This window comes from Haemaphysalis longicornis, unplaced genomic scaffold (genome assembly GCF_048455015.1).
Source record: "Haemaphysalis longicornis isolate Haplotype H1 unplaced genomic scaffold, Haemaphysalis longicornis Haplotype H1 scaffold_7, whole genome shotgun sequence".
NCBI lineage: Eukaryota > Metazoa > Arthropoda > Arachnida > Ixodida > Ixodidae > Haemaphysalis > Haemaphysalis longicornis.
In genome coordinates, this window is record NW_027526422.1 from 85,388,428 (window position 1) to 85,406,321 (window position 17,894).

Here is a 17,894-nt window from a genome sequence, read left to right on the forward strand (position 1 = left end):
CTGAAAGTGCAAAAAGAAAACGCTCGCTCGCGCCATCAGCGTCAATATCTAAATTAAACTTCATTATAATAGCCTGGTTCCTCGAGCTTTTTCGAGACGCGTGTGGTGTGGTTTCAGCGTTAAAAAATACTGCATTGAGAGGCCAAAATACCCTCGAAAGGCCGATCGAAGAACCAATGAGCAGATACTTTAATGATGCGTATTCACGAAATACTGGTGCTTAAGCTAACGGCTATGATAATGCACAGATGAATAGGAGGCACGGCAAGCAGTCCAGAGTTACCACACCGAGAGTGTATACGCCAACGAGCACCGGAGAAATGACAAAGGGTGCTCACAGTATTAAAAAACAAAACAAAACACGAATGAAATGCGCCCTGCCACAGCTTCGGACAAGCCGACGAAGGCGAGTTTTTGTAGCTTTTGTTGCTGTTTTTACCGTTACCCCACCCCCCGCCCATCTCGTGCTGCTTGTGATGCAATTCCAAATCGCTGAATTATTATGCGTCGCGTGGGCAACGCAATATCGTCGGGTGTATTAAAAAAATCCGCTATGGCGAACAACACGTCTCTTTCTCGCCTGTAGATGCAAGCACGCAGCCTCTGTAAATGTGGTCGTTCCCAAAAGTACGCAAATTACGGCCGCGCGGCGGAAAACAGAAATATTTTAGTTCACCCTCGCTAGTTTCTTTTACTTTCTTGTTCCCGTTCTCGATAGGAGCTTGAGGCGAATATTTTTGCAGACGATGGAAATTAAAACCCAGTACAGAGGATTTTGCTAATGGATAAGGCAGGGGATATTAAGCACCCTCGCGATATTTTATTCAGATTCATTAATCATCGGCAACAGTCCGGTTTTCAAGCTCCTGCAGTTTTTATTTCGTAAATTCACTGTTTCATTGTTTTTATTCTCGGAGAGAAAGCTACGCGTGGTATGAGCGTGTCGGTACGAAATTAATAACGTATTGGCAACTGGTCCCTTTCCCACAAAAAAAATTGCACAGACCAAAAAAAAAAAAAAAGAAAACAAAGCACATGTTGCAGCGCTATAGGGTGGAGAAGCAATATCTCCGAAACGGTCGGCGCTCTGTCCAACCGAGAGGAAAAAAGACCATCACCTTCTCCCGTTCATGTATACCCCCTCACCCCCTGACCCCCCCCCCCCAAAAAAAAAAAAGGAAAGAAAAGAGCAGGCCGGATTTTGACTGCATTTTTGAGCCTTTGCACAGGCTTCGATAACCTCACTTGATTTTACTAATATGCTAAATTGCTGTGCAACATGGCCAAATTCGATACCGGCGCTCTTCAATACTGAAACATGGTGAAGATCTACGGGAATATTTTTATTAATATTATTATTATTTAAGACATACTGCAGTCCGAAGACCAAGCAGGTGGGCAGGGATTAATTACATAAAAAAGCATCAATCCGCATGGTAAATTGGTACATATTTCTGAAAACAGTCAAACAAGTGTGAAAAAACAGAAAGAAAAAATAAGAAACTGACAAAAAACTTAGCTCTTTTGTAAACGAACGTCCAGTGAAACAGCGTGAAGAATTTCACGGATGGAGAAATAAAACCGTTCACTCGGCGGAGCCTCTCGTATTTAGGGTTTTTAACTCGCTTGAGCAAGGGCTGTTGCGTTGTAGGAGGGGGCAAGGTGGGTATGCGACGTCCAGCCTAACGTAAAGCTTTGAGCTCTGAAGTCTTCAACCGGTACCCGCATCCCGAAAGTACAATGAGTGTGACGTTGCTTGGCACGTCTAAAGACTCAACATGAAGGTTACGTAACGTTAAGCTCAAACCGAGGTCGCAAGTCTAACATCAAGCTACGCCTTGATGAATATTGGACAGGTGCCTCTTCTGTCGTTTTTTTTCCATCTTTACAGGTTAACCCTCGTGATATTGTCTTCAGTTTGGTTGAGCCTTAGCTTCGGTAGATCGATCAATTCATTGATGAAAAATTTTTCTCATTCAGGAGGGCTGAGCATCCTTAGTCCGGGATGCTTTCGCGTTTGAGAAGAATGAGCGTGATGTTATAGGCCAAAGTTCAGTGATGCCCGAGGGGACGTCAAGCGGACTTCAAGGACAAAACTTGTCACATAGTACACACGGACGCTGTACAAAACAAAACATGGTCAAACAACTTCAGTCAGGATTAACGGCGTTCGTTGTTACACATAACATCCGCCACCGTTGGAAGGGAGAAATAAAGAAAATAAACATAGCGGTCGACATAAGAAAAGAACAAACCATTCATTATCCCAGCGATGTTTGCCAATCCAACGTATCACTTAATCGAAACCCACAAGCGAGAAATTGGCTTCGTGCGGCGACGGTGGCGACGGAAACAGCGGAATTATAGTCGTCGGTTTACTTTCCCCGCCGTCAAGCCTGCCGTCGCCGCAGTCCCTAAGCCGCGCTCTATATATGAAGGAAAAGATTTACTGCCCGTCGCTTCGGCCCGCAAAGTCCTGGCTACAATAACACCGGGAGCGTTTTATGGCGGTCAAGAATTGTTTCCTCGCCGTCTCTGCGTTCTTTCATCGAGCATACTCGCGGCAGGCGGCAATGGCGAACAGTAACAACACAAATGGAAGCCGCGGCAGCCCGAAATGAGAGAGCTTGGCGTTGAAAGAGCGACGCATTTCGAGTCATTCTTTCGCGTCTGCCTAGCGAGCCCCCATCTTAGCGCAGAAGGAACGGTTGCGATACCGGCGACGACGTCGACGAACGGCCGGTCACAGTTCGCGCAGTCGGAGTCGGAGTCTCTGCTGCCTGCCAACTTTATCGGACTCCTCTCGTACGGCAGCTCCACGCAAATGACTCGGCGGCCCCTCGCTATAGACGAGGAAAAAGCGCCATAGCGCGGACTCCCATTCCTTTCAATCGTCCCGAGACTGTTGCTGAAGTGAGCGAGAAAACGAACCGAGAGGCCCGAATAACCGCGCGAAGACACACACATGAAGCGCATACCATCTCCGATCAATTGCGAGCAATAGGAAACAATGTAAAAAAAAATAAGGAGAGAAAGAACTGTGCATGGGGCAAAAGGCGTGGGCGCGGTGCGACAGTTCTGCTAGCGCAAGTCGAGCAGCTGAATTCCGCGCTCAAACGCCCATTCGTGGGTGGGCGTTTGAACCGTGTGCACAAAGAGGACGCCATTCATGTGCGCCGAGGCTGATGCGCGTTGTGTCGTGGCTTGCAGAGGAGTTGTGGGCGATGAAAACCCAGAAAGTGAACCGAAAAAGTGAAGTATAAACCAGTAAAAAAGTGGGCGAACGAAAGTCGGCGCCCTTTCACGGCGCACGAAGGGGGAGAGAAATCGAACGGGATTGTGACGCCGCGAACGAAATATTCGTTCGCTTTCTTCTTCGTTATCTGCAGCCTCCATCTCCAATACACTGGCTCGCTTGCTCACGCCAGTGCAGTGCTTAGGCGACGAGCTCAGACGATACCGTGCGACCTTGAAGCCGGTGTGGCCTCAAGGAAGCCGACCTGAAACGCTCCATTATCAAGTCGCAATAGCAAGACAAGGGAGAGAGGAGGAGAGAAGACGGAGAGGAAATTAACTCGCCAATGCGACGACTCTCCGTGTCGCTTCCTATAATACAGTCGCTGCGAATCGTACCATCTCGCTCAAGGCCTCCTGCTGCAGCGGCCAGTTTTGAAAGAAAACGGATCGTGCTCTGCGTCTTCGAACGGTGCCAGCCACGTTACCGTCCTGCTCGCCTTCAGGTTGTCTGGCTGCGTGTGCAGTATACCGTTGCTTTTGCCTGCGTATGAGGAGCCTCTTGCGTAGCGTAGCGCATAGCTTTGATGCTCTCTATCCATCGCTCTTACACGGCCTTTTCGCTGCTCTTCTGCCGCCGTGACCAGACTCAGGCATACACCGTTGAGTGCGAGCCACTTGGTCCGCAGCAGCAGCAGCGGGTCACCGTCGATGGCTTCCAGATTACCCCTCCTTGAGTGGAGCGCGCCGTGTCGAGAGAGGCAGCGGGGCAGAAGTTTCTAATTATAGGACACTCGACTCTCTTTTGTGCCCGGCGGCTCGCAGGTGTATATCAAACAGACACACGCCTCTGTGTTACTGGATCTCCACTAACTCCTGCGTGCTACTCCACAATCTTGTTCCACTCTCCTGGCTTCTTCTTCTTCTTCTTCTTCTTCTTCTTCTTCTTCTTCTTCTTCTTCTTCTTCTTCTTCTTTTTTTTTTTTTTTTGAGAGGTGAAACTTTGTTTATCGAAAAAGAACCGTACCGGGCGTCTTTGCCGGTTCTCCTCGGGATGGTGGCGTGCATTCGGCACGAGCGCTAATTAGAGCGGCTGTCGCCTGGCCGGCAGAAGCGACTACACGAGATAGGAAATCCCTTTTGATTTCGGCGAGCGAGACTCGGAGGGGATTGCGAGAAGAGCCTTGCTCGCTAGCGCTGTAAGAGGGTTCTACAGACGGTGAGGTAAGGAGATTGGGGACGCGTGTCATTGCACTAACGTCGGAGACGTTAAAATAATTCGACTGGTAGGCAGTTGCTTAAGCGCGTTGGCCTCTGTAGCGTAATCGGGGCGATCTGACGCAAGAATACGCGATATGGGGGTCACACCGATAGCACAGAAATGGCAAACGAGCAACGAAAGTGACCGTTTAACTATTCTGCCTGGGGCAACGTGTGTAATTTTCGCAAATATTACGGGATCGTATCGTAAAATTCTGCCGTGTTAGCAGTCATGTGCACAACAATTGCGGTTTAGTGTCCCATTCCTGCCGCAACGCATACGTACGTACATACGTGTGTAGCGACGATGTTTGCCCAGTACTCCCCACTTATACCACTTTGTGGCGGCGATTTCTGCCCGCTACACCACAGGGCGATCCCTGCAGTGAAGCAGTCGAAGGGTCGAAAAAGTACGGAATTTAAACTGGGTTTTCGACTGGTGCTAACAATTAGGGCACAAGATATGCATGTTGCACTTGGTTACATCCAGAGGGGAAATATAATCGAAGGTACTTAACGTAACATGGGTGCCGTAAGATTTACCCTGGACCAAAGGGTATACAAAAACATTCTGCGACCCCCCCAAAAAAATATATTCTGACCCCTGCCTTTATCATATAGCTTCTAAAAAATGCGGTGCGAGTAAACAAGAGAGGGAGGGAGGGAGGGAGGGAGGGAGGGAGGAAGGGAGGGAGGGAGGGAGGGAGGGAGACAAGAGTTTGATATAGGTGCCGGCAAGTCGACCTGCGACGGAGTTAAGAACCGACTTAAGACCACTTTCCTCACTTGAAAGGGCCCGCAAAGTTTGTCTATTGAAATTTGTAACTTTTGCGTTTTGTTTCTGAGCGTGCAGCATAAAAGTAAAAGCCTATACGCCGAATTCAGATTTTGGTAGATTGCCTTTAATGAACTTCCTAGGCTTTGATTCCTGGACTTTAATTTATTATGTACCGTCTGAACACCAGAAAATAGTTTCTAATAATAACACCATGTTTAATCAATGCCCCCTACAACGAACCTTGGTTTCTGCTAGTAGCAACGTGTTAAAAGCGTGTAAACCGACCTTCGGAATGGCAAAAGAAAGCAGACATTTTGTTTTGTTTGGGAAGACAACAACAGCATGCTCGGGGCGGCTATCTTACGTTTCCTTTTCAAATTAAACGTGCATTATTTAACTCATAAATTATTCGCTTTAGTTACTTACGCGCTTCTTCGCCGCAAAGACGCCCATAATAGCTTGAGATGTTCAAGCTCCCCTTCTTTTATGTTTAATTTAGCTGTACTAGCATCGAGTATTTCTCCACCCATTAAGTGCGGAGGAAAACGCGAAATAGCGCAGAAAACGAGGAGGGCACGCAATCAGGGTGCAAGCAGAGCATTCCCAGCACCGCACTTATGCATGCACAAGGGAGGAAGAAGGTCCAAAGGGCAGCTAGAGCCCGGGCGCGCGCGGGCCTTCCAGCTTCTTATCTGCATCCCGATAAGTGTCACTCGCGGAGGATCGGCTCCGTTCCGACCCATATCCCTAACTACTAGCGACGGACAGCGGCGGCCCAGTGCTGGCCTTAGCCGTGGCGGGCCGTGCCTTCCCGCCGACGCACCCTCCGGCGGCGTTTCATCCCTAATTGCAAACGGCACGTGATTACTGCGCCGCCGCTGCAGCCCAGGCCGAACGGACTCTGGCAAGACTCTGGAGATTGGGGAAGCCGCGGAGGAGACAGGGATGGAAGAGGAGGGGAGGATGGAGGGAAGAGCGCGGCGCTGCTCTTTCCACATCACGGTGCCCCTAGATCTCATTAGCGGTCGCGCGAGGCGGTTCCGGTAATGAGCCGCCCCGCATCTCCCGACGACTTGGAAGCCCGGAGGAAGGGGAGGAGGGAAGGCCGACTTGTTATAGCAATGCGTCCGAGAGAACGACGACGACGACGACCACCACGACTAGGACGAGCGTGCGACCGTCGCCATTCCGCTTCAGCGTCCCACCGCTTCGTGGTTTGCGTGCAGCGTTTGCCGAGGCTGTGGGCGTGCCAAAAGGCTTCCTCGTATACCTTCCGCCGAACCACTGGCACCTCCGTATTGAAGCGAACAGCGTATCGCGTTTGTGACAACCAGAAACTCTCGTCCCCGGGATTTACGACACGCGGCGGCGGAACTATCCCGACCTGTTTCCTGACCCAACGAGCTATGACGGCGGCGGCTTTGGGGAATATCAGTGCACGGAACTTTGTTTTTTTCGGGAAAAGTGGTGGCTGGAGAGCTGTCGCGGTGTTCGTAAGGAGGATGCCTGCTCTGGCTCTATTTTTGATGACGCTCTCGATGACCGGCGCGGCCAGCTTCGGAAGCGCTGGAGCGGCTTTCTCATTGCGGCGCGCTTGGCGGCATCGCGGAGAAGTAACGCTTAGGGGGGAATCACGCAAAATAACAGCGGAAGACAAAATGAAAATGAATAAAGAGGAACAGGCTCTTTGGTAATCGAATTATTTGCCTCGTCGACCGGCAGCGTCGTTAAAGAGATTTTTGAAGTTAAATATGCAAGTCTGCCGAGAGAGGGTTTTTTAAATCTTCCATGCCGCTGAACGCCTTACTGCTCCGTTTGTTATGTAAGTCCAACTAGTGTGGGAAACTGTTCTTTGTGAATCTCTAACCCTGAGTGAAAGCGCATATAAAAAATAGCGTATTTATTGCGTTTTATTGCTCCTAAGCGGCTGAGAATGGATTCGCAGCCGAAAAACGCATTACGAGATTTGCAAACTTTGAATTATAACAGCAAACAGCATAACAGCATTATATCGACGTCAGTAGTATATTGACGAGCAGCTTGCTTGGTAAGTTCCACAGCCATCCAAAATGTAGGACTTTTATGCTCGTTTCGTAGCACGACGTAAACGCGCGACGAGTCTGTGCTGAAAGTGGCCATTTTAGCCGCAAGCTCTGTTCACAGCTCCAGAAATATTCGCTTTTAAACGGTGCGAATTCACGTGTAATGAAAATATCATTTCGCTTGCGGGAAAATTGTAATGAGTAATGCGCGGTCTAATGTTTCGATGAAAACTAAGATGTATTTGTCTTTCTGGGTTTCTTTGCGGGGAGTGGTTGATCGTGACGACCCCGATGGCAATTGCAATCTCTTGAGGTACGCACGTAAGACTGGGAAAACATTATCTTTAAAGCAGGCATTAACAATATTTAAGGATACAAAAATCACCATTACTTCCTAAAGAAAGTTGAGAGAAACGCGAAAGCTTCGCTGAAAGTGCGTCCAATCGATCGTCAAATCTTACATTTGTAAGGTTTGTAAGGTTACAATCGACAAATTGTACAATTGTTAGGTTACAATTGATGGTCAAACCTTACATTTGTAAGGTTTGTAAGGTTACAATCGACAAATTGTACAATTGTAAGGTTACAATTGATCGTCAAACTTTACAATTGTAAAATTTGTAAGGTTACAATCGACAAATTGTACAATTGTTAGGTTACAATTTATCGTCAAACCTTACAATTGTAAGGTCTTAAGACCCAAATTGCAAACGAAGAATGAACCCATGCGACAATTTTTCGCGCACTAAGTAAACGCATCAACGAACAATCTGAATGCGTACCTATACGTGATTTATGAGATACAGGTATACTATTGTACACCTTCTTCGTGATCGATGCGTGCATTGTCTTATCTAGCACCGTTCCTTTTTCGCGATTTTGAAGCAACCATTTGGACACAACGGAAGCCCGGTTTAATCACGCACGCGCCGTGTGTCAAGAGATCTTATCAGAGCTTTCCGGTCGACCAACCAGTCTACGGGGAAATACACTTTCTCCACAGAACGGCATCAATCACACTAACAAAGGTTTCGCTTTAAAATAGTAACGGTACGTTTCCTCATGCAATTTGCAGAGAACTTCATTTACGCCCGGCCCGTATATAAATGACCGAAGCGAACGGCGAGCAGCGCACGCTGAGCTAATTTAAGCTGCTTTATGCGAGCGGAGATCCCTTGTATGACGCATAATCCCAAATTTCTACGCCCCCACCGATCCGAATGCCTCCGTGACTGCTCAAAGTTGCGCCTATTCTCCTTATGCATATTGCCCGAGATTTATTGTCGCACCAGCACGTGGAAAAGTTTCGTCGAAGTCTTAGCATTTCCTTGGTCCGAGCGCCGATTTCCGTAGCGCAGTGTTGCACGCGTAGGTTTTCGTAACTTCACTATACATTCAGATTCCAGAGAGACAATTATCGCGACCAATCATATTACTGCATCGCCAGAAAGGTTATCCCAGGAGCGAGCAAAGAGGTAGGATAAATTGCCCTGGGCGGGAAAGGGGGGGGGCGAATGTGATAGCAATGTCAAATAGGATAAGCCCACAGGACGGCATGGCTGTAGCGCTCGAAATTTAATGAGCCAACTTCCTTCATTACCGTAAATTAAAACGCACTTTTATCTGACCTTTGATGACCGACACTGTGTCGCTCGATGACATCGCCCAGGCGGCATTAACGATGTTTTCTGCCAGTTTGGCTAGGTCACTATTCTCGTAGAACACGAGGTCTAACTGAATGCGCGGACCGTCCCAAACTAGATTTGACTAGCCCTTCGAGTCTTACTTTTTAAACGTAAATAATCCTCTTAGTCTGTCATGTCCAGTTTTTAGTGAGGTCCCGCTAATCTCGAGCCTAATTATACCGTAGAGTTCATCGCCGTTCTATCAAGCTTTTTTAGAGTAGGCTGCAGGGGTTAACGATATCAAGTTTGTATTGATCGAGCGCTGCCTAGTTTTCACACCTTTTCGGCGCAGGTCCCAATTAATAGTCGACGGTTTTCGTATGTCAGTAATTATTTACGCTACAAAGTGTGCCCATGGCGCGGGCGTCAGTAGCATCAGGGATAAAGAAATATCGGCTTACACAAGCTATAGTGCGTTTCACGGAGTATGTTGTGAATCAAGGTTTCCGCAAGGTTTTTTTCTTCTGAACGTAATTTATTTGCCCATGCAGCGTCTATGTTTGAACGTTTCGCTTTATAACGCTACATTAAATTTAAATCATGGTTTTGTGACCGCGCTTTATCATATATATCACGACAAACTGAAACAAGACGCAATGTTTATTTCTAGTATGATGATTAGGAAATTGGCGAACCCACGCATGCGCTGGGATCGATGTAAAGCGAAGCTTCCAATGATTTAGCTAAGGTCACTGTTCTGAACTGCACAATGGAGTTCTGGAAGCACCGTTTGAAAAGGATCGTGGGGGCGTCATGGCAAAACCGGGTTGAGACGAAAGTACGTGTGGCATTTTTGTTCACTAGTCGCTTGTGGGCGTAGTTCTCGGGACGCTCGTCGTCCTTTAATTGCAGCCACGCTTTGTTGCTTTGACTCACGTATTCGAGCCAGCATACATTTGCGGTACGCTCCACGTTTCGTTGTTAGCGAAGACGTTTCTGTTCTGCGTGACTGAGCTATTCTGCTGGCACCTCTTCGGATGCATTGGTGATGGCGGAATGAATGAATGAATGAATGAATGAATGAATGAATGAATGAATGAATGAATGAATGCGGGTACCAGCGCGCCATCTGGTGCTTTTGTGAGAACCGCGGGTTGCTCCTTCTCACCATACCGTTCGGCGAGCAGGAGGCGTCGGGTACGAGCGGCGCATTTAGCCAGGGAGACAACAGCAGCAGCCCCTCTAAATGTCGCGAGAGAGGCAAACAAAGCTTCCCTTTAAGGATGAAATTTCAGGCGATAGGGCTCTCGGTGCCTGTGCACCCTTCCTAAAATACACAAACCTGAGACGTGAGCATAGAATCAACGCCGTGAATATTTACAGGAAACGAACAATCTTTAATGAAACTGGCGGAGCTAGCCCAGCAAAGTCGGCTAGCCTGATACTCCCGAAGTGAGTACTTACACTTCACATTAAACCGGATGAAACAAGAACGCATATATGGCAATGAATGACACGGGCCATAATGAATTTTGTGTATCTAGAGAACTGCGTCTCCAGAAAAGCTATGCCGCTTATTAAAGATACCACACCTCATTAATAACGGAAACTGCGCATGAACAAATGGTCTTAAAACGGTCAGGTTGTTCCCTTTATCATAACAGCAGAAATGCTGCACAATATGTCCTATTTGGAATTTTTGAATCACGTGCATTCAATAAGCGTGCTCAGACAAACGACTTCCCTGCAGTAGCCTGCATCTTGCTCTTGTTGGCGCTGTTGCAAACGCTATTACGCAGCCAATCACCGAAAGACGTAGCGGTTGCCAGCGATTAACTCCGTGTTCTCCTTTCTCTTTTTCGTCCAGGGGCTTTGACGATAAGGAAGAGGGCTGCCTTTTACATCGCCAACGACACCGGTAAGTGGTTTCCCTCGGCTCAGCTCTGGGCCAGATTACCGCCGTCCTGGAGATAGATAGAACGGGGACAAATCGCTAAGCTCTCGTTAAATGACGGAAAGGGCTCTTCCGGCCCAGAGTGTAGGACAAAAAAAAAAGAGGTATAAATACGTATACATTTCCCGTGTACGACCGCCGAAAGAGTACGCGTCCCTGGGATAATAAATATACAACTTTGCAACCTGAGCCGACTTTGATCGAGCGAGGTATTTTCGAGAAATGGCGGCTTTAAGTAGGTATCTACAATCATGGAACGCTGTTAATTTTAGTTTATGCAGTGCTGTTCTGTCAGTCTCGTTTTATTTGTTTTTTTTTTTCTTTCTTAAATTCAGGAACGCGGAAGAAATAATTTGCCATTAAATTTGCTGAAGGCTATCCTGTTTTAGTTCGCCGTGACGTTTAATTCGCTTTTGTTGAAGCGGGCAACGCAAACGTGAGGGCTGTAGTGTTCGCATTACGGTGTCTGCAGCTTACATCTTGATGCACTTACCTCCCTGTAAGCATGCGCTGGCGGTACTTGTTTTGTGTTTGTTTTGCAATCGTCGTATTTGTTCTGCATGATTCTGCTTGTTTGGCCGTTCGCTTTTGTGCGTTTATTGCGGTCTTGCTGCTCGGCACACACATTTAACACATGACATACATATTCTACGCAATGAGCTTTGCGTCGACTTTCCGAACTGCCGGCCCTTAATTAGTACACTGACTGGCCCGTAACAGCTGTAAAGCATTAAAAGCAGCTTGCTTTGACATGGAGCGCTCGGGTTTAAATGGAAGAAGACGTTAAATATTTCCTCCATCGGAAAGTCACGAGAACTCTTTTACTACGTAAGCAGTACACTGACGCCATTTCGCAAAAATCCGGTGTCGGCGTTGTTGTCTGTACGTGTTAAGCCTCCTTGGAAGTAAACACGAATACAGATTCGCGAGTAGGTTGAAAGGAGCGTGAGGATGTTTAGACGCAGCGGAGGGGGAGGGTGGATGAAGGAACTAAGGAATTCATCGTACTAGCGAACATTCAAAGACAGGTTCTTAATGTTAATGTCTTAATGCTCGCTAGTACGATGAATTCCTTCGTTAGTAACCAACTCGCCCAACTTAGCGCTATAGACGAAGAAACGAATTTGGAAAATAGAAATCTGTCCCACCACCGAAATTGCACTGTTAGCCCAGACAATCGAAATTATCCCCCCCTCCATCGTTCAGTTGTGATTATCTCAAACCGCGAAAATGAAGGGATGCCACTACCCCAAACATGACGCAATGAAAAAGAAACGTTGATGACGACAGACGTCGTGCCATCAGCTGTAAAACAAGTTTACCACGGTGCTAACAGTATAGGGTTATAAAAAAACGAGATGAATTCATCCGGAAATTAAAAAGAAAAGCGCGGGATATGGAAGGTGAACAGGGAGCGAAGCAGGTGCTACAATAAGGGCTAATCAAGGTGCTCGCATTTTGCTATCACAACGCGTAGCCATCTTCTTAGCCAATTCCCAAGCTCTTGGGAGCCGCGAAATCCGAATGTTAATAAATTCGTCAACGACATAAACCCCTTCTAAAGCTTGTTCCACATGGTGCGAATTTTGTCCGCGAATTCCCAACTGCGGCGTCGCTCGGGCGGCAAAACGATCTATTTTCCTATTTTGCCGGCTGCTACGAATCCACAAATGCCAACGGTGTTCACAGAAGTTCGACTGTTCCAAAGATTTCACAATTTGTCGCAGCAACGAGCGTATATCGTTTTGTCGCAGGAGCGGCGCCGCAGCTGCGAATTCGCACGCGAAATTCACACCCTATAGAACCAGCTTCACATGACTGCAGTGTCGCCCACCGGGGAAGTGGAAGGCGTTGCTGAGATAAAATACGCAAAAGAATTATGAACAACGCAGCCTGCGGCGAGCGTTTGAAAGCACACTAACGAAGGGAAATGTGAAAGTATCGTTACCTGAATTTACTTTGTAGCGTTTCATTGCTGTACACAACGACATTACGCGCGAGAACACGCCGATATCGTTTCCCGATGCCTTCAAGCTACTTCTGTATATATGAACCAGTCATTCGACAGCAACAATAAGCAGTACCGTAAGGAGCGTTCAGTCTTCAAAGGGAAAGGTAGGAATAAATCGCCTACACGCCAATTTCTTTTCGTCCTGTTCTTTTGGGATAAAACAAGAAACAGAAAGCAAGTTGTCGGGGAACAGTAGTGCTCAACACCAAACTTTCGGGCATTACTTGTGCAGAAAGGTTCCTCTCTCAGAGAAGGTGTTTTCTCCGCGAGGGACCGGACAAGGGCCGCGCTAAGGGCGTGACTACAAGGAAGGATACTGTGTAGAGCGCAGGCGCCATTACTGGAGCTCTAAGAGCTGAGCGCCGGCGAATAATGAGCCGGAAGGGAAGGAAGGGTGCACGCCACCTCTCGCCCTCTGCCTCACACGTCGGGCGTGCCTATAATAACACGGAAGGCTTAGGATCGCCCGTGCGTGACAAGACGAAGCAAGAAAATGGAAGAGGGATAAAGGGTTCTGCAGTAAAGGGGGGGATGCTGTTCAGGCTGCCGATGACTTCTTTTGCGGCCCTGACGAGTGTCAGTCACGAATATGCGCAACGTGAAGTTTATATGCATAGTGTTCTTGTTCTAACTTTTGTTCTGCTTTTTACCACATTTTATGCTTTCTTTTTGCTGTCATCTTTCTCACCGTGACGTGGAATGAAGAAGGTTGGTAATAATTGCAACCTCGCGCTCCTTACTGTAATACCCTGGGGAGAAGAAACTAGTGCCGGAAACAATCAACGAATAAATTTGCGCTAAATGCCTTTCTTGCCAGGCGATTTGTGCAAGCGAATTTTACATTATTTTTTTCCATGCTGGCCAATATTACATTGGCCGCCTTTTATTTTTATTTTTTTCAACGTATCACTCACTGTTTTACTATCAGCCAATTTCAAGAAAGAAAACTAACATTCCGATGGAAACGTTCATCTACCCAATGCAAGTACTTACAGTCAAACCCGTTTATAGCGAACTGCAATATGCACCGCGATTATTTCGATATATCCAATAGTTCGATATAGCAGAACCCGCCTATAACAAGCTTATTGTTACGAGTTCGCAATCCGCAAGACCCCCCCGTCCCTCCCCAACTCTGCCTTCCGCGTATGCAGAAACGAACACAGTACAGTAGCCAATTCAAACCCGTTTATAGCGAACTGCAATATGCACCGCGATTATTTCGATATATCCAATAGTTCGATATAGCAGAACCCGCCTATAACAAGCTTATTGTTACGAGTTCGCAATCCGCAAGACCCCCCCCCCCCCCCCCCCCCCGTCCCTCCCCAACTCTGCCTTCCGCGTATGCAGAAACGAACACAGTACAGTAGCCATTACCATAATAATCCATTTATTGGAAGTAATAAAGCTACTTTCCCCCTTAACTGCCCGCGTTGCAAAAAAAGCGGTGATTTTATTTTTCACTTTCGTTTTGCCGGCTTCAACAACCCTAGAATTCTCTACACAAAACATTGTTTGCACCAGTTCAAGTCCGCGTTCTTAAAAATCTAGGACGCATTGGCGGAGCACATCGACTGTGAAAGCGCTTCATTATAAGCGTCGGACGGATTTCACTCGCGACATCATCGGGAACGTTGGCTAGCTCTTCCCACAGTTCACAGATGCTGCTGTCTTGGTCCGGACTGGACGACTGGGCGGGTTCCGTCGCGAGTCCCGCCCGTCGGAAACAGTTATGGAAAGTATTGGGCGTCCCGTCGCTCTGTGCGAGGCGCAATGTCTAAGTTGCGGCTCTTGCTCCGTGGTCGCGGCTAATCCACATCTCAATCGCCGCTCCGAGATCATGCATTTCGGCGGCCATTCTAGGCGCCCAGAGTTCGATATACCGGATGTGAACTTCGTTATAAGGAATATGTTTCCCATGTATTTCCGTAACTGAATTATTTTTGTTCGATATATAGCATAATTCGCTGTATCCGGGTTCGTTATAGCCGGGTTTGACTATATAACCCCCGCCATTTTTTTTAACATGACCCCCTCCTCACTTCCTCTCCCCTCTACCCCGACGTTCATTTTTAGCATCACTCATGAGAGGTCGGTTTTAGAATCGACACAATTCGCCATTTTTACAAGGTGTTCGTACAAGGTAGTGGACTACAGGGTGTTACGACGATAATTGGACAACTTCAAAATTTTTTCCTGAGCGCACCGCTGCTCGATACGCGCTCAAACTTCACATAAAGGTCGAATTTTGTTGTCTATTTTGTTTGGCACCCGAAACAACGACGGCACTTACCTGTTTCTTCTGAAAATAAATAAAAACAATTTTCGCCAATGGGAAAATGGTGACCGATTTGGATATGCGAGCCAGTGCAAGCTGATCTTGGAACGACGGCGCCACCTGGGATATGCAGAGCGAAACGGACGATGGGGATGCACGGTAGGAAGGAACCTAATGAGGTGGCAGGCGACCAGAACATCTCTTTCGTCCCTAGTTTACGATGATCACGAATAGTTTCATAACAGCTGATATCAATCGTAATAAAATATTCACACGGTTTATCGTTGCCAATAAACGTTGGATTTGTATCTCACCTACTTTCACATTTTCTGATCGTCTGCTACGTCATTTGGATCCTTCCCGCCGTGGAAGGAGCCAAATGCGGTAGCAGACCATCAGAAAACATACTCTCAATTTTCTTGTCATTTGCTACCCCATTTGGTTTCCTAATTCTTGCCGTGGAAGGAGCGTGAAACCCCATGATCCGTTTCGCTCTGCATACCCCAGGTGGCGCCCTTGTTCTAAGATTAGCTAGCACTGGCTCGTATGCCCAAATGGGGCGCCGTTTCCCCATAGGCGAAACCGTTTTTATTTCTTTTCTGAATAAACAGCGAAGTACGTCGTTTTGCCTGGTGTCAAACAAAATAGACCAGAGAATTCGACCTTCGTGTGAAGTTTGAGCGCGAACGGAACAGCGGTCCGCTCAGGGAAAAAAATTTTAAAGTGTTACAATTATCGTCGTACAACCCTGTATTTCCCTGGCTTTCACAGCGCTTTCTGTGCGCTGGAGCATCGCTGCCCTGTCTTATTTCGTCACGCATTTCTCTTTGTTACTCATTAGTGGGGATCATTCCATTATTCCGCTACGTTCCCGTCCTTCTCCTTGCTCATTAAGGAGGGGGGGAGCAGCTAGCAGCTAGGTCGACAGCTCAAGCGCATTTTGTAAGACGGCGCATTGTCAGCGTGCATTCAGGGCGCATTTAGGCAGTCTGCAGCAAGAGGTGGTTTGGGAAAACGACCGTTTGCACGGAGGAACCATGTTGTGTTTATGCAGCCTTCGGCTCAAAATGAACTTCGTATTCTCTATTTGGCATACCTGCTGCCAGGTGCGTTAACGTAGTGCACCATTTAATAAAAAAAAAGAACGCAATGGAAATAAACGTAGTGTAGAAAACAAACAGAAGGAAAGGGATACCAAAGTCTTACATGGATTTAAGCGCAAATTCATCACTTTCTTTTAGTTTGTACGACAGCACTAACGTTATGCGCCGACATTAAAGTTTTACGCCAAATGCCAGCAAATAACGCCGACGAGTGGGTCACGTGCGTGTCAGCGAACACATGAGTATTTATATAACAAATTCCCCAGCGGGTAACATAGCTGGCGTAGTTGTCCAAAAGAAAGAGCTCTGGTATGTGGGGACTCAAAATGACCCGGACAACGCAGGCGAGTGAGTACTAACGACACTCACAAGCAAGCCACATCGTAACACTTCAAGGTAGAGAAAGGTACGTACTTGGTCAACGTTGCTGCCTTAAATCTTTTGGCATCCACCTTTATTTTTTTGTTATTGAAACGAAAAAAAAAACTAGAAAGAAAGGAATCTTTAGTGAGAAACGGAGCGTCTCCATCGCTCGGGGCACAAAATTCCACAGATGCCAAAACCAAACAAGCACAAAAATATTTTCACTTTCGTAAAAAAAGAAAACGCTGCGAAACGCTAAAAAACGAAAGATGTCGCTAAAAGAGGAAAGAAAGCTTTGAACTGGCAGGGATGTACAAGGGGCGGCTTCAAGGTTTCTGCATGGGTGTGGGTGTCTGTGCCTTTTTTTTTTTTTTACCTGTATTGCATTGGCACGTGTAGACGGATTTGGCTCTCGACGTCTCTTTTCCGTTGAACATCGCTCATGGGGGCAGTAAAAGCAACGGGCTTGAAAGACTTAATCGCGATCGACAGTCCCGCCTACGTGCAGGAATGAAACGTTTAAACTGCGACCTCGTTAAAATAAAACCGCTTTATTCGTAATGTTCTGTTGTCCCCACTGCACTACACTGACAGCAAATAATCCCCGCCTTGGACGACGTATCGCTTATAACGAAGTCAGTTCGCTCTCCGGAGGATGTTGTTACAAGAAGGTTTTCTTGCATAGTTTTGTACCAGTAGGTGGCGCTTCCCGGACGAGAAAGAGTATGAATATGTCTGATATACAGCTAAACCCTCGTTATAAGGTAATCGCTTTACCCGAATTGCTGCTTTATTCGAAGTTTTTTTTGCGGCCCACACTTCTGTGATAAGGAGCAAATCATCCCGGTTTTTAACGAAATGTCCCCTATAACGGAGCCCAAACGCTGTCGCGCTGATTTCGCTATAACCAATGTTTGCTGTTCTTGGGAAATTTACTCACGTCATGATGGGAGAAATAAACATACTGGGCACGGAAGGGAGGTAGACTTGTAGGTGACAGGGCAGGCCTTGCTTCGAATCACTCCTATTGTTCTTTCAGACTTGTTATCAGTTAGTTAATCATGTAAAAATATACGAAAACTCCAGTATTCGCGTGCGTGTATTTTTTGTTCGTATAAATTGTGAGGAACGTGCACTATGTTTAGGACTAAAATAAGGCCTCTAAGCCGCCTCTAATACTCTTTTACACTTCGAACCACCCCGCCAATCCCTACACATTCCATCACATTGCCGCAGTCGCATC

At 47.1% G+C, this 17,894-nt stretch overlaps 1 protein-coding gene across 2 annotated transcripts in view; it reads left to right on the forward strand.

Annotated features, from left to right (window-relative positions):
- Window positions 1–17,894, forward strand: part of LOC144146032 (uncharacterized) — a 99,230-nt gene that overhangs the window by 44,707 nt on the left and 36,629 nt on the right. For both annotated transcript variants that reach the window (XM_077677952.1, XM_077677953.1), the window contains exon 3: window positions 10,807–10,857. In XM_077677952.1, coding sequence (XP_077534078.1) covers window positions 10,807–10,857 — 51 coding nt within the window. The remainder of the gene's footprint in view (window positions 1–10,806; window positions 10,858–17,894) is intronic.